General features: G+C 45.3%; 1 protein-coding gene across 2 annotated transcripts in view; it reads left to right on the top strand.

Moving 5' to 3' along the window:
- RRBP1 (ribosome binding protein 1) overlaps nucleotides 1–22,207 on the top strand; it is a 35,617-nt gene that overhangs the window by 13,046 nt on the left and 364 nt on the right. For both annotated transcript variants that reach the window (XM_083748399.1, XM_083748400.1), the window contains exons 8-21: nucleotides 1,341–1,479; nucleotides 3,036–3,223; nucleotides 3,414–3,451; nucleotides 4,888–4,978; nucleotides 5,349–5,441; nucleotides 7,406–7,498; nucleotides 9,999–10,076; nucleotides 13,600–13,689; nucleotides 14,460–14,552; nucleotides 15,094–15,165; nucleotides 15,453–15,548; nucleotides 19,286–19,369; nucleotides 21,321–21,413; nucleotides 21,794–21,937. In XM_083748399.1, the coding sequence (XP_083604525.1) occupies nucleotides 1,341–1,479; nucleotides 3,036–3,223; nucleotides 3,414–3,451; nucleotides 4,888–4,978; nucleotides 5,349–5,441; nucleotides 7,406–7,498; nucleotides 9,999–10,076; nucleotides 13,600–13,689; nucleotides 14,460–14,552; nucleotides 15,094–15,165; nucleotides 15,453–15,548; nucleotides 19,286–19,369; nucleotides 21,321–21,413; nucleotides 21,794–21,937 (1,392 nt within the window). The remainder of the gene's footprint in view (nucleotides 1–1,340; nucleotides 1,480–3,035; nucleotides 3,224–3,413; nucleotides 3,452–4,887; nucleotides 4,979–5,348; nucleotides 5,442–7,405; nucleotides 7,499–9,998; nucleotides 10,077–13,599; nucleotides 13,690–14,459; nucleotides 14,553–15,093; nucleotides 15,166–15,452; nucleotides 15,549–19,285; nucleotides 19,370–21,320; nucleotides 21,414–21,793; nucleotides 21,938–22,207) is intronic.

Raw genomic sequence — 22,207 nt, 5'->3', positions numbered from 1 at the left:
CCCATTCAGGAAATCAGTGGATGGGGTCTTCCATTGCTTTTTCAGAAGATCTGTTTAGGGTTCTGGAAGCGTGGCACATTGGGGGATAAACAGACTGTCGTATCCCTCTAATCCCAGAATTTGACATACTTTGTGTCAGCTCTTATGCCCAGTGGGCAACAAACTGAAAGCACAATGGGCTTTGGAGACAAGTAGACCGGGGGATGTATGATCCGTCCAGGAACTGCTGTTCACTGTTCTGCCATTACAACAACCCCACCCCTCCATGTCTCAGGGTGATAAAATGGAATAAGCTCATGAACTACTCTAAGGAAACCACGTTGGACCCAAATTCATTTATTTATACCAGCTTTCCTGAATGTAGCCGCACTGGAAAGCTGCAGCAATTGTTGCTTTCTGGTACCCGTGACAAATAAATATGTGTGCTTCATGTGTGACAAAGTTCCTGAATAGCAGTGATATCCATGGAGTCATCTGTGAAGCTGTCTTCATGACCGTATGCATGCTTGAATGAATGAATCTTTATTTGCGTCATCCATTGACCATAGCAATAAGACGGCAATACGATATACAAAGCATAGAAATAAAAAGTCGATTATATAAAATACATTTTAGGGTTTTGAATCAATAGTCAAACAGTGGATGTTATTCTAATTGCCCCAGCTAAAAACTTGGCAACCTTTGCTGTCACCTGCTCATCTTGATCTGTATGCATGTTTTGGGAAGTACAGGACAGGAATTGTCATGGCAATAATCAGGGCCATCCCAGGATGTTTTGCCACCGAAGGCAAAATGGAAAACACCCTTGCCTCCTCCTCTGGCAGTGGGTGGTGGGCTTTGGTTGTGCAGTGGATGAGGAGGCAGCCAAAAGGTGCAGGAGGCAGTGAGGAGGGTACTCCATGGAGGCTGGATCTGCTGCCCCGACGCAACTGCCTCACTGTACCTCTTAGGGAGAGCCAGCGTGGTGTAGTGGTTAAGAGCGGTAGACTCGTAATCTGGTGAACCGGGTTCGCGTCTCCGCTCCTCCACATGCAGCTGCTGGGTGACCTTGGGCCAGTCACACTTCTCTGAAGTCTCTCAGCCCCACTCACCTCACAGAGTGTTTGTTGTGGGGGAGGAAGGGAAAGGAGAATGTTAGCCGCTTTGAGACTCCTTAGGGTAGTGATAAAGCGGGATATCTAATCCAAACTCCTCCTCCTCCTCCTCCTCTTCTTCTTCTTCTTCGGCACAGTGCCCTGGAACGACATGCTAGAAGCCACGTGGCTTTCAGAAAGTCACCCTATGTTTATAAGCCTGCTTTTGTCTCCCGTCTTAATTTTTATCCCACCTCCTTCATGCAGATATCCCAAAAAGAAAAGGAGGCACCACTGCAGAAAAGCTTGGAAGAGATGGGCGAAGAACTCTGCAAATCCCAAGCCAGCTATCAGAGCTTGCAGAAAGAGCTGGGAAAGGCAAAAGAGCAGCAGTCCAGTCTTGCTGGTGAGATCGCATTGTAGGGAGGATGTCACAAAATTCTCCGTCTGGCACACACCCCTCTAAAATAAGTCCCCCCCCACTATAATGACCCCCAACTATTAGCTAGTACAGTCATACCTCGGGTTTCAGATGCTTCAGGTCGCGCGTTTTCGGGATAAAGACACGCCAAAACCTGGAAGTACCGGAATGGGTTACTTCTGGGTTTCGACGCTCGCGCATGCGCAGAATCGCAACCCGTGCATGTGCAGACGTGGAGCTGTGGGTTGCGGACGCTGCAGGTTGCAGACGTGCCTCCAGCATGGATCATGTTCACAACCCAAGCATCCACTATAGTAAATTTGTTTGGGGTCATGGTGCTTCTGTGAATGGTGGTTGCCCAGTTCCAGGCTCTGATAACGTAATCCTGATTTTTAACATCCATTTCAGTTGACTTCTAGCTTGAATTGGGACAAAAACAGCTTGGCACCATCCTCTGGTGGCTCCAGCTCTATCTGGCAAGCAGATTCCAGATGTTGGTGCTAAGGACTGTTCCTTGGCTTTATGACATTTATGCTATACAGTTCTTATAAACAACAGCAACAACTTTTCCTCCATCATGTTCAACATCCACAGGTAGGTGGGTAACCTGTGGCCCTCCAGATGTTGTTGGGTTGCGACTCTCATCCTCCCCGATTCTTGGCCACTCTGCCTGGGGGTGATGGGAGTTGCAATCCACCAGTATCTGCACCTCAAAAAGAAGATGAGATGCCTGGACATGGTTCAGAAAAGGGGAACCAAAATGATCCAGGGACTGAAACAACTCCCCAGTAAGTAACGGTTGGGAGCTTTCAGTTTTGAAAAGAAAAGTCACATAAGGGAGAGACATGATTGTTGTTGTTGTTGTTGTTTAGTCGTTTAGTCGTGTCCGACTCTTCGTGACCCCATGGACCCCTGACTGTTAAGTCCAGTCATGGATGACTCTGGGGTTGCGGCCCTCATCTCACTTTACTGGCCGAGGGAGCCGACATTTGTCTGCAGACAGTTTTTCCGGGTCATGTGGCCAGCATGACTAAGCCACTTCTGGCGAACCAGAGCAGTGCACAGAAACACCGTTTACCTTCCCACCGGAGTGGTACCTATTTATCTACTTGCACTTTGACGTGCTTTCGAACTGCTAGGTTGGCAGGAGCAGGGACTGAGCAACGGGAGCTCACCCCGTCACAGGGATTTGAACTGCCGACCTTCTGATCAGCAAGCCCTAGGCTCTGTGGTTTATTATTTATATAATAAACTATATAAGTTTGTTAGCTTATATAGTGCTCATATACCAAGATGCCTTCTAAGCAGTTTACAAGTATATTAGCTGCTCTGAGCAGTGGCTGCCCTGGGACTACCTCATAAGCCAAGGACCCATTGCTTAATTCACACATCTGTGTTCTGATCTGTGCTTGGGCCCTGAGGAGGACGGCCTGGGTAGATTGACTCCGAAAGATGCATCTCTGTGGTGTAAGCAAGAGGAATGATGGGTGCAGCTTAAATTGCATGTTTATGACCACCAGCGTTTTATCCACCTTTAACAGAACTTCAGTCTAAACTGCTGCACTCTGAAATGATGGTGAAGACAAAGGCAGAAGAACTAAACAGTTTACAGATGAAGTTGTCAGAAGCCACTTCCAAGAATGCAGAGCTTGCAGAGAGGATTCAATCGGCCGAAGCCCTCCTAGAGGCAGGACAAATGAGAGAAGCGGAGAAAAACAAAGATGTTCAGGTCAGAGTCTTGCAATCTCCTTCCCTGCTAGCTTCTGCTTCCAATAATTTTCCTTCTTTTTCTGGGGTTCCCTCTCTTTATGGCACACTACTAAAGCAGCATGGCATTATTACTTACCATGTTTTTAGATACAAGGACTGCTTTGAAGACAGTAATGTAATTTCATTTCCTTCTCCCCCTGTATATTCAGGAAGCAAACCAAACAGAAGCCAGCCAAGTGCAGTTAAGGTAAGGCTGGGGAATACTGTGTTTTTGACACTGATCATTAAATAGTTGGTCTGTGAGCTTTTAGAAAAGAACACTGTGATTAAAAATAGCATGCAAGACTATTACGGTATATCTCTTATTTATAGACAGTGCTTTTTTTTCTAAAAAAAATGTTTAGGGGTACTCTCATTTTCCTACTCATATTGAAATAGTGCCCCTCAATGAGGCCAAACGTAGATTCACAAAATGTTTAGGGGTATGCGTACCCCTGCGTGCCCCCCCAGAAAAAAAGCAGTGTTTATAGAGCTACTAGTGCGGCAGATAAGGAGGATTCTGTCCCTGTAATATATCTTTATTTCAGCAAGGATTTCAACAAGCTCCCTCACAATGTTCTTTTTGACAGGCTGGGAAAATGTGGGCTAATAAGTGATGTTAGTTCTGGGTGGATTTCTAACTGGTTGGTGTAGTATATCCAAATAATGCTAATTAATGTCTCCTCATCAACCTGCACAGGCATGATAAGTAGAGTGCTGCAGTGATCTGTCCTGAGTGCAGTGTTGCTAACATCTTAAAACACACACACACACACACACACACACACACACAATTGCATGAAGGGAATGATCATCAGATTTGCAGATGACACCAATCTAGGAGGAGGAGATAATACCTTAGACAGAAACAGGATTAGAAATGTACTTGACAGGATGAAGAACGGAGATGAGAGCTGAATGTTACATTTAGGTATGAAAAATCAGATGCAAAAATGGGATGTGTGGGATGCCTGGCTTGACAGCAGTGTTAGTTCGAGGGGAAAATATCAGTATAAAAAGGAGAATTCCCTGGATGCCAAGATCCAGGTTTGGGGTGTGTACTCTTTGGTGAGAGAACCCCAGCAGAGATTTAAAATCACAAAATATGCAGCAAAGTAACGCATGGAAATATAAGCTGTTGGTCCTTCAAAATATGTCCTTGTGAATTCCAAAACTTCCCTCTTCCCCCAGCATACGAAAAGACCACTTATCTGACAAGTTGAAAAATTGTTTTCTTACAATTTCTTCAATGGTTCATGGGCTTTTCCATACAAGCAGCCAGAAGAAAGTTGCCCAGGCAGTAAAACTTGGCTTAGTTTTAGTGGTGAAAGTCCCTAAATTATTGGTACAGTGGTACCTCAGGATGCGAACAGGAACCGTTCCAGAGCCTCGTTCGCATCCTGAAGTGAATGCAACCCGCGTCCGTGGGTCACGATTCGCCACTTCCGCGCATGCACGTGACGTCATTTTGAACGGCCCTCTGGTTGCGAATTCCTCGGGATTCAGCCGAACCTCCAGAACGGATCCCGTTCGCAACTGGAGGTACCACTGTATCTTCAAAATAATAAATAAGTGTGCGTGTGTGAAACTGTATATTGTGGAATATTACAGATAATTAATTTGTAAATCTTTTTTCTGCTTTAGATTCCAAGGCATATCCACACAGGTCACCACCTTAGAGAATGAAGTTGCTGAACTGAAAAATACAGTTGACCAGCTGAAAATAAAAAACAATGTGAGTTAAGCCGACTGTATTATTTCCCTAACATAATGAGGACTTTGGGCTGGTTTTATGAGAGCTGTCCTCCATTTGCGATTCAGCGCTTCTGCGCATGCGCGACTGCTGAAACCCGGAAGTAACCCATTCCAGTACTTCCAGGTTTCGGCGGTCCGTAACCTGAAAAAAACGCAACCTGAAGCGGCTATAACCTGAGGTATGACTGTATTTGATTGAAGTTGCAGCAACATAAATCACATTAAAGATTTCGGCAGTTTTGAAAACGAACTTGAGTTTCCTAACGGGGATGGTTGAATTGCTGTCCATAAAGTTTTGTGGCAGCCTTCCTACAAATAAATGGTTTGTTTTTGGTATTTGTTTCCAACAGGAGCTGCAAGAGAAGAATTTAGAAGCCAGGGAAGCCCTGGCTTCTGTGGAAAAGGCATGCGAAGAAAAGCTGCTGTTTTCAACTAAGGCAAAGGTTAGCTTTCCTGTAAATCAGGGGTCAGCAAACTTACTGTGCCTTGGGCCGGTGTCTCCAGCGCCGATTGTGTGGCGAGCTGGAGGGCAGGGAAGTGTGTGCCCATATGCGTGCCCATGCACGTGCGCACACGCTATTTCCGGCGCACTTCCGGGTCAGAGGAGCACCAGAAATAGCTTGTGCGCATGTGCACGGGCCTCCTCCGACCTGGATGTGCACTGGAAATAACGCTTGTGCATGTGCAAATAATGCTTGCGCATGCGCAAATAGTGCTTGCGCATGTGCACCAGCTATTTCCGGTGCTCCTCCTACCCGGAAGTGGGCAGCCGTGCAATGCCGGTAAGAGTGGGCGGCGGAGGTTGCCGCAAGCCGGATAAACGAGTCCCTCGTGCCTTATCCAGCCCGCGGGCCTTAGTTTGGGGACCCTTGCTGTAAACTCTGCAGTATTTTGTACCATACAGTAACATCATTATATATGAGCCACACACCTTCACCAGAATTGAACTAGGTTTGGCAGGCTCTGGTGCAGGAGGAGGAAAAGGAGGGAACGAGGAAAAGAGTGGGAACCTGAGTTGCAGGAGGGGAGGTCTCCCCTTCCCACCCTTATGCCTGTTGCTTTGGAAAAGGGCCCAGGGTCGCTGGCTCTCCCATAAGACTTTCCTGTGAAACACCTCATTAAAGACTAGGGAAGGCTTTGATCAGCCAGTGATCAAAACCTACTATTCAAAATTGTTTCCTAGACAGGAAAGAAAAGAGCATGACCTGGATATATGAAGAACTTTCCTTTTCTAACTAGACAAAGCACACTCCATGTGTGTTGCTCTTAATACCCTTCCAGGCTAGACAAGAAAATGATGATGATGATGATGATGACTTATTATTTATATCCCGCCCATCTGGCTGGGTTTCCCCAGCCACTCTGGGCGGCTCCCAACCAAACATTAAAAACACAATACAGCATTAAACATTAAAATCATCCCTAAAGCAAGGTGGTTTTCAGACCAACCATCTTGAGGTGGCTGAGGGTCTGCATTCTTCTGTTTTAGGAGTAGCTGGTAACACAAGGGCATAAGTAATCCCTCAGTGGCCCCTTTTTCATATCAGAAGATGGTGGCCACTGGTCCTATAAACACATATGTCTTGGGTAGCCTGTTGTTTTTTGTTGACTTAAGAAAGAATATGGAGAAACAAAACTTGGGATGTGGGGACAAATTGGAGGCAAGCCTATGCTCTCTGGCAACAGAGTGGGCTTTCAACAGAGAAGCACAGCCAGTCCTGTCTCCCTGGTGAATGAACCTGTTTGGCATACATGCCTGCCACATTCACTCTTTAGGTCTACATTTGATTGTGGACAGTGTTAGAGTTGCTGCGACGGAATCCCTGATCCCTGTAGAGTAGAAAAGAATTTGCTCTCCATCACAAGAATGAGTTTCAAAGCTTTACTGAAAACAGTCTTAAAATAGTTACAAAGAAATATTACAAAAATACAAAGGAACACATTGCTGTTTAACAAGTTAGCAATGTGGTCCTGTCTTCTTTTTAGTCCTTAATACTGTTTAATAAACTGCTGGCTCCATTGCTGACAAAGAAGCTGAGCTTCTCAGGTTTTACCTTCCTGCTTTGAGAGATCTGCAGCTTGAGGTTCTGGAATGAGTCATCATTTAACCCAAAGACTGAAACAGAAAACTCTTAACCTTTTCTGCCGCATTTGCCAGAGTGAAACATCTTGCCTAGTGCAGACTTCCCTGCTTTGCAAATGCAAACTTTTACCTAAGTTGTTTCAAACTTCAATGCATATAAATATTACATTTTATACATATTAAACTTATATCTTTAACAGACAGGCTCTTAGACTGACACACCTCAGCTCAAGAGATACTCAAAGATGTCTTAAGATTCCTGTTAATCAAGAGAAAGGTGTAAGGTCGTTTTCAGTTTTTGAAAGTCCTTCTTTGTTCTTCCAGGAAGCATTGGAGCAACAGCTTGGAATAATTCAGGGACAAACAATGAAGGTTCTCTTGTCCCTTTTCCCACAGATCCAGTTAGATGATCAGCAGGTAAGCAGCAATTGTTGCTTCATGCTCTCCAAACCTAAAATGCATGGTGATTCAGGCAGTTTCAAATGGAAATAACATTTTTTAAAAAACTAAAGGGAAAGATGCACAGTGAAAGAATGCTATACACACATGTTTCTGGGTGCAGTCCTCTGCACTTCCAGCAACAAATGTCTCTGGCAGTGGGGCTTGAAGAGTTGCTGCCATTCCAGGGGCACTATGGTTCAATGGACAGCTTCATCACTCACTTTGTTGTTGCTTAGTCATCTTAGTCGTGTTCAATTCTCCATGACCCCATGAACCGGAGCATGCCTTGGAAACTCCCTTTCTTCTCAAAGCTTCTCCTTTTTTATGTCCATGGAGTTTTCTTGGCAAAATACTGGAGTGGTTTGCCAGTTCCTTCTCCAGGTGGGTCACATTTAGTCTAAACTCTCGGCTATGACTTGTCTGTCTTGGGTGGCCCTGCACAGCATAACTAGTGGTCAACAAAAGAGATTTAAAGACTGTCTCAAGGCAAATCTAAAAATATGTAGTATAAACACTGACAACTGGGAACCACTGGCCTGTGAGCGCTCCAGTTGGAGAACAGCTTTTACCAAAGGTGTCATGGGCTTTGAAGACACTCGAACTCAGGACGCAAGGGAGAAACGTGCTAAGACGAAGGCACACTTGGCAAATCCACACCGTGATCAACTCCCACCCGGAAACCAATGTCCCCACTGTGGAAGGACGTGTGGATCCAGAATAGGCCTCCACATTCACTTACGGACTCATTGTTAAAACCGTGTTTATGGAAGACAATCTTACTCGGCTACGGGTAATCGCCGAAGAAGAAGAAGAAGGAGAAGAAGAAGAAGAAGAAGCTCATAGCTTCTTGGACTTCTTCAAGCCCCTTCACCACTGTGATGGCCTGGAACTCAGACTTGGACTCAGAACCAGAGGAGTCTCAGTCCGCACCGGATCCTTTGCCTCAGGCAGCATCTGGACCAGGTCTGGTGTCTGATTCTGAAGAGTCCCACTCTGCACAGGTTCCCCTGCAACAAGCACCAGCTGGGCCGAGTCAGGGGCCTGAGCCTACCCTGGCTCCCGATGTGGGGATTACCTCGTTGCCTCCAGCTGGGCCATCACTTACAGCTGCTCCACTACCAGTTGGGTCAGGAGAGGCTGAGGCGGCCTCTGGGTCTAGTAACCCACCGACATCTCCCGAGCTGCAGAGACTAAGGTCTGAGAGAAGGAGAGCCCTGAGTACTCGCATGAGGAGTGCTCGCCTTCGGGCGAGACAGGGAGGTGGGTCACTGGGGGATCAGGACCCGCCGTTACCCTGACAGAGGTAAAAGGCTGTTGGACCCCGCTGCAGGTTGTGGGAGCAATGTTGCTGTTTGCTAGAATCTGCCTGAGACCCTGTGCCTGACCCTGCCTGGTTTCCTGCCTTGTGTTCTGCCTTGGCCCTGTTGGACTGACTCCTTGCACAACCCTTGGATTTGGGACCAGACCTGGACCGCATTACTCAGGTTACCCCCAGGCCCAGCACAGCCACGACAAGGCCAGTGATCCATGAATGGGCATCACTTACATAGGAAAGCGGAATTAAGACAGTGAGCTACCTAATGGCTGTGAGCAAATGGAGTCGTACTGGCACATCTTTTAATGCAAACTACCGTATTTTTCGCTCTATAAGACGCACCAGACCACAAGACACACATAGTTTTTGGAGGAGGAAAACAAGAAAAAAAAATATTCTGAATCTCAGAAGCCAGAACAGCAAGAGGGATCGCTGCGCAGTGAAAGCAGCAATCCCTCTTGCTGTTCTGGCTTCTGGGATAGCTGCGCAGCCTGCATTCGCTCCATAAGACGCACACACATTTCCCCTTACTTTTTAGGAGGGAAAAAGTGAGTCTTATAGAGCAAAAAATACGGTATACTAGCAACACAGTTTATGCTAAGGACCCAAGTCCAGTGGGAAGCCCTTTGTGTGAAGCTCCTTTAAGTCTTATTAGCAAATGTGATCCTGAAAGGAAAGTTTTGTTGGTTAAAATCATTCCCCACAAGAAAGTGGTGAGGAACCACTGTACATCCCTTAGAGATATTTTAAAAATATATTCAGGGATTTATAAATGGTGTAAATAAATAAATTAAAAAATGGTATCCCAAACCCAGGACAGATGGTTTCTGTGCTTTCGGCTGCTGGGTAACTGGTTTTGATTGGACTGGGATGTTAAAGTCTTAAGCTGGTTGAGGAGAGAAGGAGTGTTTGAAGGCAGCAGACAACGTTAAAAAGGGATCCATAAGGGGAGATTAAGAGAAGGTAAGGAAGAAGAAATTGAGACAGAGTGATTTAGACATGTACAAGCTCTTACAGACTGTTGAAAGTATGAGCTGGAAAGGAATACAATACGTTGCAATGTTTATTCACTTCATAAGCCCAGAGTGGCTGGGGAGGCCCAGCCAGATGGGTGGGGTATAAGTAATAAATTATTATTATTATTATTTGTTTCCTTCTCAGGCGTATGCTGAATGGTTGCAACAATTTAAAGAAAAGGCTTTGGAAACGCTTCAGTCGCAGGGTGCAAGAACAGAACCTGTAGGTATAATCTGCAAATACCCTCACATGAAAAGTGTTATACAACACAGTAACAAATATCGCGGGTGGACAATACTAATAAGGCCTCATTTGGAGAACTTGGCATTGAGCCGCACAATAGCGGCGGAGGTTTTCTTTGTTGAATAGCAGCTGAACGGGCAGCAATAGCAACGTCCCTCCTATGGAAGGGAGGCAATTTTTATTGGGAATGCCGTGCAGAGGGAGAGAATGGTAGTAAGCCCATGAACCCCAACTGGGCCTGTCTGTGGCTACTACAATCATACCTTGGATCCTGAACACCCTGGAACTCAGACATTTTGGCTCCTGGACGCCGCAAACCCGGAAGTGATTGTTCTGGTTTGCAAACGTTCTTTTGGAAACGGAACGTCCGACGGCGCTTCCACAGCTTCTGATTGGCTACAGGACCTTCCTGCAGCCAATCAGAAGCCGCAATTCGATTTTCGGACATTTTGGAGGTCGAACGGTCTTTCACAAACAAACAGAAAATCACACAAACCAGACACATTGGATACGATCACACACATTGTAACATATTGTGTAGTTTGGTCATTTGTCTAGTGACAGATACCCATGTTTGAGGCTAAAAACTTGGTGTTAAATAAAACATTTCATAGAATCATAGAATCCTAGAGTTGGAAGAGACCACAAGGGCCATCGAGTCCAACCCCCTGCCAAGCAGGAAACACCATCAGAGCACTCCTGACATATGGTTGTCAAGCCTCTGCTTAAAGACCTCCAAAGAAGGAGACTCCACCACACTCCTTGGCAGCAAATTCCACTGTCGAACAGCTCTTACTGTCAGGAAGTTCTTCCTAATGTTTAGGTGGAATCTTCTTTCTTGTAGTTTGGAACCATTGCTCCGTGTCCGCTTCTCTGGAGCAGCAGAAAACAACCTTTCTCCCTCCTCTATGTGACATCCTTTTATATATTTGAACATGGCTATCATATCACCCCTTAACCTCCTCTTCTCCAGCTCCCTTAGCCGTTTCTCATAAGGCATCGTTTCCAGGCCTTTGACCATTTTGGTTGCCCTCCTCTGGACACGTTCCAGTTTGTCAGTGTCCTTCTTGAACTGTGGTGCCCAGAACTGGACACAGTACTCCAGGTGAAATTATATATATATAATTTTTATTGTTTTTTACACGTTTTCCAAACATAACATCCCATTTTAAACAGCATAACAAACCCTTGGCTATCACAGCCTCGGACTTCCATCAACCTCAACTGATGGTTTTCTAACTTCCTTTCTAATTTTGCATTTTAGTATTATAATTATTGCTATAAAATCCAAATCCTAAATAAACTCTTTCTTAGTCCTCTTTTGCAATCATTCATATAGTTCTCCTTACAAAACTTATTGTAACCCTACAAGCGATGTCAATTGATTACAATTGTCTTTCAAATATATCATGAATTTCTTCCAGTCCTTCAGGAAAGTCTGGTCTTGCTGGTTCCGAATTTTCCCAGTTAATTTCGCCAACTCGGCATAATCCATCAATTTCATCTGCCACTCTTCTTTTGTTGGTAATTCTTCCTGCTTTCATCGTTAGGCTAACAGCATCCTTGCTGTAGTTGTCGCATATAAAAACAATTTTTATCACACTTATGAATCTCTGTACGTACAATACCAAGTAAAAGGGCTTCTGGGGTTTTTTTACAAATGTATATTTCAACATTTTAAAAATCTTATTATAAATCATTTCCCAGAAGTCCTTCACTTTCTTACATTCCCACCACATATGGTAAAAAGTACCTTCTTTTTCCTTACAGTTCCAACATTTATTATTCGTTTCATAAGGTAAAGGTACCCCTGCCCGTACGGGCCAGTCATGTCCGACTCTAGGGTTGTGCGCTCATCTCACTTAAGAGGCCGGGGGGCAGCTCTGTCCGAAGACACTTCCAGGTCACGTGGCCAGCGTGACGAAGCTGCTCTGGCGAGCCAGCACCAGCGCAGCACACAGAAACGCCGTTTACCTTCCTGCTATAAAGCGGTCCCTATTTATCTACTTGCACTTAGGGGTGCTTTCGAACTGCTAGGTGGGCAGGAGCTGGGACCGAAAGACGGGAGTTCACCCCGCCGCGGGGATTTGAACCGCTGACCATGCGATCGGCAAGCCCTAGGCGCTGAGGTTTTACCCAGAGCACCACCCGCATCCCTATTCGTTTCATACATATTAGCTAATGTCACTGGTGTTATATACCATCTGTACATCATTTTCATTATATTTTCCTTTAAAGCACTGCAGGCAGTAAAATTTATTCCCTCTCTCCATAATTTCTCCCATTCTTCTAACTGTATATTATGACCAATATCTTTAGCCCAATGTTAAATAAAATATTTGGGCTCAACCCTCCTGCAGCTCTTAGTCAAAATATCTTCCAAAGCCCTGGAAGCTTCCTCCTGCCATATGCTCCTCTTCCCCACCTTAGTGTGCGCACAACAGTTTGAAAGCCTTGAATCTCCTTAATGTAACATGTTGCATAGACACATATTTTGCTTAAAGGTAAAGGTAAAGGGACCCCTGACCATTAGGTCCAGTTGCGGACGACTCTGGGGTTGCAGCGTTCATCTCACTTTATTGGCCAAGGGAGCCGGTGTACAGCTTCTGGGTCATGTGGCCAGCATGACTAAGCCGCTTCTGGCAAACCAGAGCAGCGCATGGAAACGCCGTTTACCTTCCCGCCAGAGCTGTACCTATTTATCTACTTGCACTTTGACATGCTTTCGAACTGCTAGGTTGGCAGGAGCAGGGACTGAACAACGGGAGCTCACCCCGTAGCGGGGATTCGAACCGCCGACCTTCTGATCACAGCGCCACCCGCACTCATATTTTGCTTAAAAGAGGATGGCAAATCCTAAATCACAGTCTAGAGGAGAAAACAAACAGCATCTAAATCTACATTTTATTTTCCCCAGATGTAGAGTGGTTCAAGCCGATTTAAAATGGCACCAGGGGAGGATTTTGAGTCCTGGGTGTGGGAGGGTTTCTCACCTTTCCTCAAGCTGGAGAAGACCACCAGCGATCACGATGAGTTGTAGCCAGTATAGCTCTAAGTGAACATTATTTCAGCACACGGATTTCTGTTTGTACAACATTCCCCTCTGTCCTGCCCACATGCACCCCCCCCCCAGTTGGTTCTACGGGTTTTCCTCAACCCTATGGAGCAGATTTGAGGAGATTTGCAGCATGTACAGGCAGATTAAAGGGGAGGAAGGTCCCATTGCAGAAGGGGAAATCCTTGCATGGATGGGATGAATTAGTTGCCATATTGGCCAACTCTAGCAAGTAGTTTTGCCTTTCGGTATTTATTTGTGTATTCTCTGAAATTATTATATAAATGCATTTGTGTAGTATATCATACCCGCTCTGATTTTGGCATGCTGAATTTTGTGGCATTTTTAGATTTGGGGTTGATGGACTTTTTGGCTGCTTTCAACTCTGATATTGAATCTACTCAGCGCAGTTTCCTCTAAAAACTTGTCTCTGAAATGTGTTTTTAGGAGATGACACTTCCGTTAAGAGAAGCAAATGAGGCAATGAGTGCACTGCAAGCAGAATGTGATCAGTATAGGACCATTCTTGCAGAGACAGTAAGTGAAATTGATTATACCAGATAGACATATTTCCAGTTGACTGGGTACTGCTCAGAAAAGTTGTTTTCCCGTAGGGGCCATTGTTTCTGTGCTTTGCTTGTCCTAGGTGTTATGTACTGAAGTTCTCACCCTGGGCCAGCAGGAGGATACTGTAGATAGTTCAGGTCCACATATGCAAATAAGGGATCGAAAGTGACGTGGATAGTTACAGAAAGTGGTTACTGTTGCGTTGTAGTGGAGCTCTATATAAGCAGGCTGGCTGAACCCTTCACTTCAGTTCTGTTCTGGCCTGTGAATAAACAAGAGCTGTTTGAAGAATCGCTGTGTCGTCTGATATGTTCACCCACAACTTAACACTGGGATAGATGCCACTTTTGGACATTCTACTCTATAAGAGACCTGTTATGCTCCAGAGGAAGAACTGAGGGGAGAGAGATTTTCTGCAGGCAATGGCTTTTCCACCTGTCTTGCCCCACGCTCCAGCCCCGGGAGTCTTTCCCAGACTATGACTCTGAAAACAGCAGAAACAACTGGGAAGAAAGGAGTTCAGGGATAGTTTTCTCGGACAACGGATGTGGTTAATTATTCTGTGTTTAACAGTTCTTAAGTTGTTAGTTTTTCCAAGTTCTGGAACTGAGCAGTCTCTTGCTCAAGATTTGCAGAGCTAGTGGCAAGAGTACCAACTCATCTAATGAGGAGAATGAACTTCAAATGTAAAGTCCTTTCTATTCTCAGTTGTGTTTTCATGCTTTGTTTCTCAAAACTAGGAAAGGATGCTTAAAGACTTGCAGAAGAGCGTGGAGGAGGAGGAGCAGGTGTGGAAAGCGAAGCTGATTGCATCTGAAGAAGCACTTCAGAAGGTATTTGCCGAAGGAGAGTGTGTGTATTCGCGTGCATGCTTTAGAGTTGTTACCGAAACCACTTTCTCCTTGTGACCAGTATGAGCACTTTCCACTGTGCAGCACAGAGGTGATGGTGAAATATTTCATTGGTTCACCCCTCTGCCAACGATATTATTCCATGTCCAAAAATTAGGCACTTCCCCTCAGGCGGTTTAGATAACGGAGGTGAACGTATGTAGCTTTTTCAGTTATGTGTTAAGGAAGAACTGCCTGAGATCTATGGGTGAAGGACAGTATATAATTTAATTAATTGATGATGATGGTGATGATGATGATGATGATGATAATACACAGCTGGAAATTCTCTACCTGCAACTTCACTTTCAGCCGATAGCCCTTAGATGTTTTGCCTTGTTTTCCTTGAGCACAAGGCATGTAAGCAGAACTCTAGATGGCATATTTGTGCCAAGATATATCTCAAGTGAAAATATTAACGGTAAATGCTATACACTAATGCTCTAATTTCTGGTCCCTTGGGTGTGGGAAATGCTTCATTTAGTCCCAGGACCAAATGAAATCTCTTGAAGATGATGTGGAGAAGTTAAAGATGGAACTTCAGAATACAGACAAGGTATGGAACCATTCCAAGACTCCAGAAGGAAAGAATATGAAAAATTTGAAAATGGGGCATTTTACCACTTTCCTTTAGACTGTGGGACATGAACTTGGCTAACGCAGAGCAAGCCCAAAACATGACTGGGATGTGTAATCCCAAAACCCTTTCCTTAAGAGGAGGGAGGATTTCTTGTGGTGTCCAGGAATGTATAAATATGATTCCAATGCAAACTTTCTGGTATAAGGGGGAAATGTGAGCTTAATAGCTTCCTGTTGTTCTCCCTGCCCCCACTTTTTTAACAGCTGAAAGAATACACCTCTCTTTTGGAAGCACAGCTGGAAAATCACTTGGCAACAGCCAACTCCGAACGTCAGAATTACATGAAAGAAGTTGAGCATGTAAGTGTTTGTGAGACATTTGAGTTCTTAGGGAAAGTGTACTGATGATTTGGAGAATTGGTGGCAGAAAAAGTTAAGGAAATAATCATGTGGTGTCCGCGAAGAAAAGTCGATGCACCTTTTCAAGCTCGTGGTAAAGGAATATGCATTCTTTTTAGTTACAGAGGACTATTCTGTGATTCAGCAGAAAGTGTTCACAGGTTCAGTGGGGGTGGGAATAGTAAAAGGGACTTGCCATTTAATAATCTAGACCCCTGGTTGTTAAAACATTTCTTTGAATGCAATCCCACTGGGTGAATAGAACCTTTATTAACTTTTACTTTGATTTTAAGTTGCATTGATGGCTTAAAAATGAAATCCCCATGCCGACGTGGGGATCCAGGGCACAGTCCTTCAATGGCTGCGCTCGTTTCTCTCTGGTCGGGGACAGAGGGTGGCGCTTGGGGGGGAATTGTCATCGCGCCACTCCTTGGTGTGTGGAGTGCCCCAGGGTGCGATACTCTCCCCGATGCTTTTCAACATCTTTATGTGCCCCCTCGCCCAGCTTGTCTGGAGTTTTGGGCTGGGCTGCCATCAGTATGCTGATGACACCCAACTCTATCTGTTGATGGATGGCTATCCTGACTCGGCCCCAGACACACTGACCAGATGTTTGGAAGCTGTGGCTGGATGGTTACGTGGGAGCCGGTTGAAGTTAAATCCTTCGAAGACAGAGGTCCTTTGGCTGGGCAGGACGATATGGGATTGGGGGGGGCAACTCCCATCTCTTGCGGGGGCGCAATTAGTGCCAGCATCATCCGTAAAGAGTTTGGGTGTAATCTTTGACACCTCCCTTTCCGTGGAGGCGCAGATTGTAGCTATAACAAAGGCGGCCTTTTTTCATCTCCGCCAAGCTAAGCGGTTGGCTCCTTACCTCTCTCGCCCTGACCTAGCCACTGTGATCCACGCGACGGTCACCTCCAGACTGGATTATTGTAACTCACTCTACGTGGGGCTGCCCTTGAGACTGACCCAGAAACTCCAGCGGGTGCAGAATGCCGCAGCGAGACTCCTTATGGGGTCCTCGCTGTGAGATCACATTCACCCGGTTCTATACCAGCTGCACTGGCTCCCGGTGGAGTACAAGATCAGGTTCAAGGTGCTGGTTTTAACCTTCAAAGCCCTATACGGCCTAGGGCCCTCGTACCTATGGGACCGCCTCTCCTGGTATGTCCCACGGAGGAACTTACGGTCTTCAAACAAAAACATCTTGAAGGTCCCAGGCCGCAGAGAGGTTAGGCTGGCCTCAACTAGAGCCAGGACTTTTTCGGCTGTGGCTCCGATCTGGTGGAACGCTCTGTCACAAGAGACTAGGGCCCTGCGGGATTTGACATCTTTCCGCAGGGCCTGCAAGACAGAGCTGTTCCATCAGGCCTTTGGCCAAGGCACAGCCTGACTCCCTCCCTCGGCAATCTTCACAGAACTCTAGCCCAATGGTTGCCATCAATTTGATTTGAATTAATTTTATAATGAAATCATTTTAGAATGTTGTATTATTTTATTCTTGTTAGCCGCCCTGAGCCCAGCTTCGGCTGGGAAGGGCGGGATATAAATAAATTTTTTATAAAAAAAAAGAGAAGTCAAGTTATAGATCTCAAATATTAACACAAAAAGTTGTGTTTGTCCTCTTTCATAACACTTGAATTTCCACTGAAGCTGAATGTTGGGAGAGTCATGACAGATGAAAAAAGTGCTTCTTCACGCAGTTAAACTATGGAACTTGGTCCCACAATAAGCAGTGTTGGCCACCAACCCCAATGGCTTTAAAATAGAATTGGACAAATTGATGGGCATAAGATTATTGAAGGCTACTGGGCTACGGTGGCTGTGCTCTGCCTCTACAGTTCCAAATACCAGTTGCTGGAAACCACAAGAGGGTTCCTTCGCTTGGATCCTGCTCTCTGGTTTCCCACAGGTTTTGGCCACTGTGAGAACATGATGCAGGCTCTTATTGGTCCCTTACCTTTCCCGCCCCGACCTGGCCACAGTGATCCATGCGACGGTCACCTCCAGGCTTGACTACTGTAATTCGCTCTACACGGGGCTGCCCTTGAAGCTGTCCCTGAAACTCCAGCGGGTGCAAAATGCTGCAGCGAGGCTCCTCACGGGGTCCCTGCCATGGGAGCATATTCACCCAGTGCTTTACCAGCTGCACTGGCTCCCGGTGGAGTACAGGGTCAGATTTAAGGTGCTGCTTTTGACCTTTAAAGCCCTTCACGGCCTAGGACCCTCGTACCTACAGGACCGCCTCTCCCGGTATGCCCCACGGAGGACCTTAAGGTCCATAAATAGCAACACCCTAGTGGTCCTGGGCCCTAAGGAAGTCAGATTAGCCTCAACCAGAGCCAGGGCCTTTTCAACCCTGGCTCCAGCCTGGTGGAACGCTCTGCCTCATGAGATCAGATTTCTTTCCGCAGGGCCTGTAAGACAGAGTTGTTCCGCCTGGCCTTTGGCTTGGAGTCAATTTGATTCCCTCCCCCTCTTTCTTTTTTCTTTTCCTTTCTCCTCCTGCGATGAGGCTACATTTTAATATTTTAATGTTTCAATATTTCAAAGTTGTATTTTAATTTAGTTTTTAAGTTGTATTCATTCAACTTATTTTTATTATTGCTTGTTAGCTGCCCTGAGCCTGGCCTTGGCAGGGGAGGGCGGGGTATAAATAATAATAATAATAATAATAATAATAATAATAATAATAATAATATTCTTAGGTTGTTCTGGGAAAACCAAGAACAAGGAAGAGGGAGGGTTTGAAGCATAGTGTGAAGAACTAGCTGCTCAAATAGAAAGCACCTTCTGCTGTCAGGAAATCCTCAGAAATACAAGAAAATAGTTAATTAAAAATTGTTGTTGTTTAAAAGAAATAAACCATTAAGTTTAACCCTGATGGATACTATAAAGTATCACACTGAATGCAGGAGAAATCTGTTGTTAATGGATTTAGGCATGGAATTTTATGCGACTGAGCTTTGTTTGCATCAGACTGCCTCCTGTATTGAGCTCCTGCTTCGGTTAACCACTGATACGTTTTTGTTTTTTTAAAAGCCTAAGTAATTATATTAATACTAAACATAGAAAAGAGTCGAGCTCTATGCCTTGCTGTATTTCTGCAACATAACTGAGGGCAGGTGATTTGCATTAGAGTCAACATCAGTCACATTTTTGAGCTGCAGCTCAACATTTTCTGCATTTTTCAGCTCAGTGGCAGAGCTGAGTTCACTGTTGAGACGCCTGCTCTGTGCTGAGCCCGACTAGGCAGATAGAAACTTTATTTGCATGAGCCACTAGCCATATCTATAAGATAAGATATACTGGGGATAGAGCTAAATAGTTAGCTATACAAAATACATTCTAGAGGTTTACATCAATACAAAACAGAATTAAGGTTCAGCACAAACTGAACCTGCATGGTCAAAACCATGAGCACGGAAAGAACACAGACAAGCAGTGACCCCATCCTTAGTTATATGGTCACAGAAGGTTACGGCTCTTCATCTTCAAATAAACTCTGTTTATATACTAAGGCAGGCATAGGCAAACTTGGCCCTCCAGATATTTTGGAACTACAACTCCCATCATCCCTAGCTAACAGGACCAGTGGACAGGGATGATGGGAACTGTAGTCTCAAAACATCTGGAGGGCCGAGTTTGCCTATGCCTGTACTAAGGTACTGCAATTGTGTCTCTGTGTGTTTTAGCTGAGACAACTGTTATCTGAATCCCAAGAACACCTGGACTCAAGAAAAACAGAAGCACTCAAAAAAGCCCAGGAGCTGGCTCAGGTAAATGATTACATCATGACAGAGTTTCCTCGTTTTTGTCAATAGGATAGTAAAACTTATAGGCCACTGGTAAACCACAAGCCTACATAACAATAGTTGAAGTCACTTCGCCACTGATGCCAAGATTAAAGGTGAAGGGACCCCTGACCATTAGGTCCAGTCGTGACCGACTCTGGGGTTGCAGCGCTCATCTCGCTTTATTGGCCGAGGGAGCCGGCGTACAGCTTCTGGGTCATGTGGCCAGCACGACTAAGCCGCTTCTGGCGAACCAGAGCAGCGCACGGAAACACCGTTTACCTTCCTGCTGGAGCAGTACCTATTTATCTACTTGCACTTTGACGTGCTTTCGAACTGCTAGGTTGGCAGGAGCTGGGACCGAGCAACAGGAGCTCACCCCCGTCACGGGGATTTGAACCGCCGAACTTCTGATTGGCAAGTCCTAGGCTCTGTGGTTTAATCCAGTGTTTTTCAACCACTGTTCTGTGGCACACTAGTGTGCCGAGAGATGTTGCCTGGTGTGCCGTGGGAAAAATTGAAAAATTCGAAAGATTTTTTTTTTAAAAAAGTCAAATTTTCGCCCACTAGGCAGGCACCGGACTGTGTCCACCCTATTTTCCATCTGTCCTGGGTGGGGATCAGATCGGATGGGATCGGATGAGAGCGGACAGGCGGTCCGCTCTCATCTGATTCCCCATAGAGAGCAGCGGTGCTCTGACATCTCCCTCTCCGCACACAGTGCGGAGACGGAGAGCGGGGATCAGCGGATCGATCCCTGCTGAGCAGAGAACGTTTTTGTTTGCCATTAAAGAAAAATATATTAAACATTTTCTAATGGTGGTGTGCCTCGTGATTTTTTTCATGAAACAAGTGTGCCTTTGCCCAAAAAAGGTTGAAAAACACTGGTTTAATCCACAGCGCCACCCGTGTCCCTGATGCCAAGATTGGGGGCTCTTAATTTGGAGGTCTTGCAACTGCCACAAGTTATTGTGTTAACAATAGCAAGTTGGTTTTCACTGGTGTGTGTTGACAGTCCTATAAAGAAACACAAGCCTCAGCCAAGTCGGTTTGGGTTCCATACAAAAAATAAAATCAACCCCGTCCACAGGAAACTAGTATGTGAATTGATTCTCAAGCTCTTCACATAGACATTTTGGGCCAAACCACACATTATGCTTTATGCATAGCATGCAGCAGTGTCTCTTGATTTTCCCCCCTTTCATTTCTGGCATCGAGTCTCCCAATTTCTTCTTGAGATTACTGAGAGGAAGAGTTATCCCTTCTCTTACCAGCCAGGATTAGGCCAGAAACCTCTCCTCACTTTGTCTGTACCAAGAGCTTTCTCTGGTGTGTTTCAAACACACACACACACACACACACACACACTCTGCGGCTGTGCTATTTAGGGGACAATCAGTAGCAGGAGGGGAGCTAATAGATGAGTAACACAATTATGAGATATTGTGCCCCATACTTGAAAAACTATATTTCCGTTATATAACAAAGAGGTCCTTGTCCCAATGTACTTTTCATTAATATTCCCTGCTTCCAAATCAGCACAGCTATTTGGATGGGATCTAATCAATACCCAGCAATTACTGCTTGTACCATACTGGAGTGGCTTTGTTTTGTGTGCTGTCCCCCCCCCCCAGGTGGTTTTCAGTTTAGTATTAGAAGTTTAGATCTGTATGTGGTTTTGGACAATGGTTTCAATACTGGATCTTTAAATGGGCCTGCCACTTTCAGTGCGTAACGCACCAGATTTGACATTTTTATTAGCATCGTTATTGTAATAAAAATATTCCAGATGAAGTTTTATGTGTTTATGATCAGCCTTCCAATGCCTGTTCTGAGTAGTTTCCAGCTTGATAAGTCTCTTTTTTATTAAAGTGTTTGTTATTTCGGCTCTTCAATAGTGCAGCTGATTTAAACTTCAACTTTTTTGAAATTCAAGGCTCAGGACTTGGTGTGCAGCTTGCAGGCTGAACTGGAGAAGCTAAAACTTGGTGGAAACGAGGCTGCCAAGGAAGATGTTTTGCGGCTCCAGGTAAGGCTTCTACCATTGTGTTGCTTTAGGCAGAGGGAGGAACAAGGCAGAGATGTGGGAACTCACCATTGAATTCCACCTTCTTGGAAACACAGTGGTACCTCGGGTTAAGTACTTAATTTGTTCCGGAGGTCCGTTCTTAACCTGAAACTGTTCCTAACCTGAAGCACCACTTTAGCTAATGGGGCCTCCTGCTGCTGCCGTGCCGCCAGAGAATGATTTCTGTTCTCATCCTGAAGCAAAGTTCTCAACCCGAGGTACTCTTTCTGGGTTAGCGGAGTTTGTAACCTGAAGTGTATGTAACCCGAGGTACCACTGTACCACACATTCATTGCCCTGAGAATAATTGTTTGTTTGTTTGTTTGTTTTGCCAACTAAAGGAAACACTAGAGAAGGAGAAGAAGTTAACAAAGGACTTGGGATGTGCAGCTACCAAACTAAAAGAGCTTTTGCAAGTCACTCAAGAACAGCTGGCCAAGGAAAAAGACACAGTGGTAAAACTGCAGGAACAGCTTAAGGAAACGGTACTTGAATTCCTCCTCTTTCCTTGACTCATCTGCCCACGTTAACCTGGCATTGTCTCCTATTGGAGCAAGAAACAATTTTTGGTACTGAAGAACGTGGAGAGCAGCACTAAAACATTGTTAAAAATATAGGGCTTCAGTTGACTGTGGCCCAGCACCTGCTCCCCCCCCCATTGCTTTCTGCAACATGAGATACAATTTGTACAACGTAGTAAGATCAGAGCATGCAGATAAGCGCATGATGTATTATGCAAGAGGAGGGGGGATTGT

Source organism: Podarcis gaigeae (assembly GCF_964106915.1).
Source record: "Podarcis gaigeae genome assembly, chromosome: 7".
In the NCBI taxonomy this organism is placed as follows: Eukaryota; Metazoa; Chordata; class Lepidosauria; order Squamata; family Lacertidae; genus Podarcis; species Podarcis gaigeae.
This window is presented reverse-complemented; position numbering and strand designations above follow the sequence as displayed.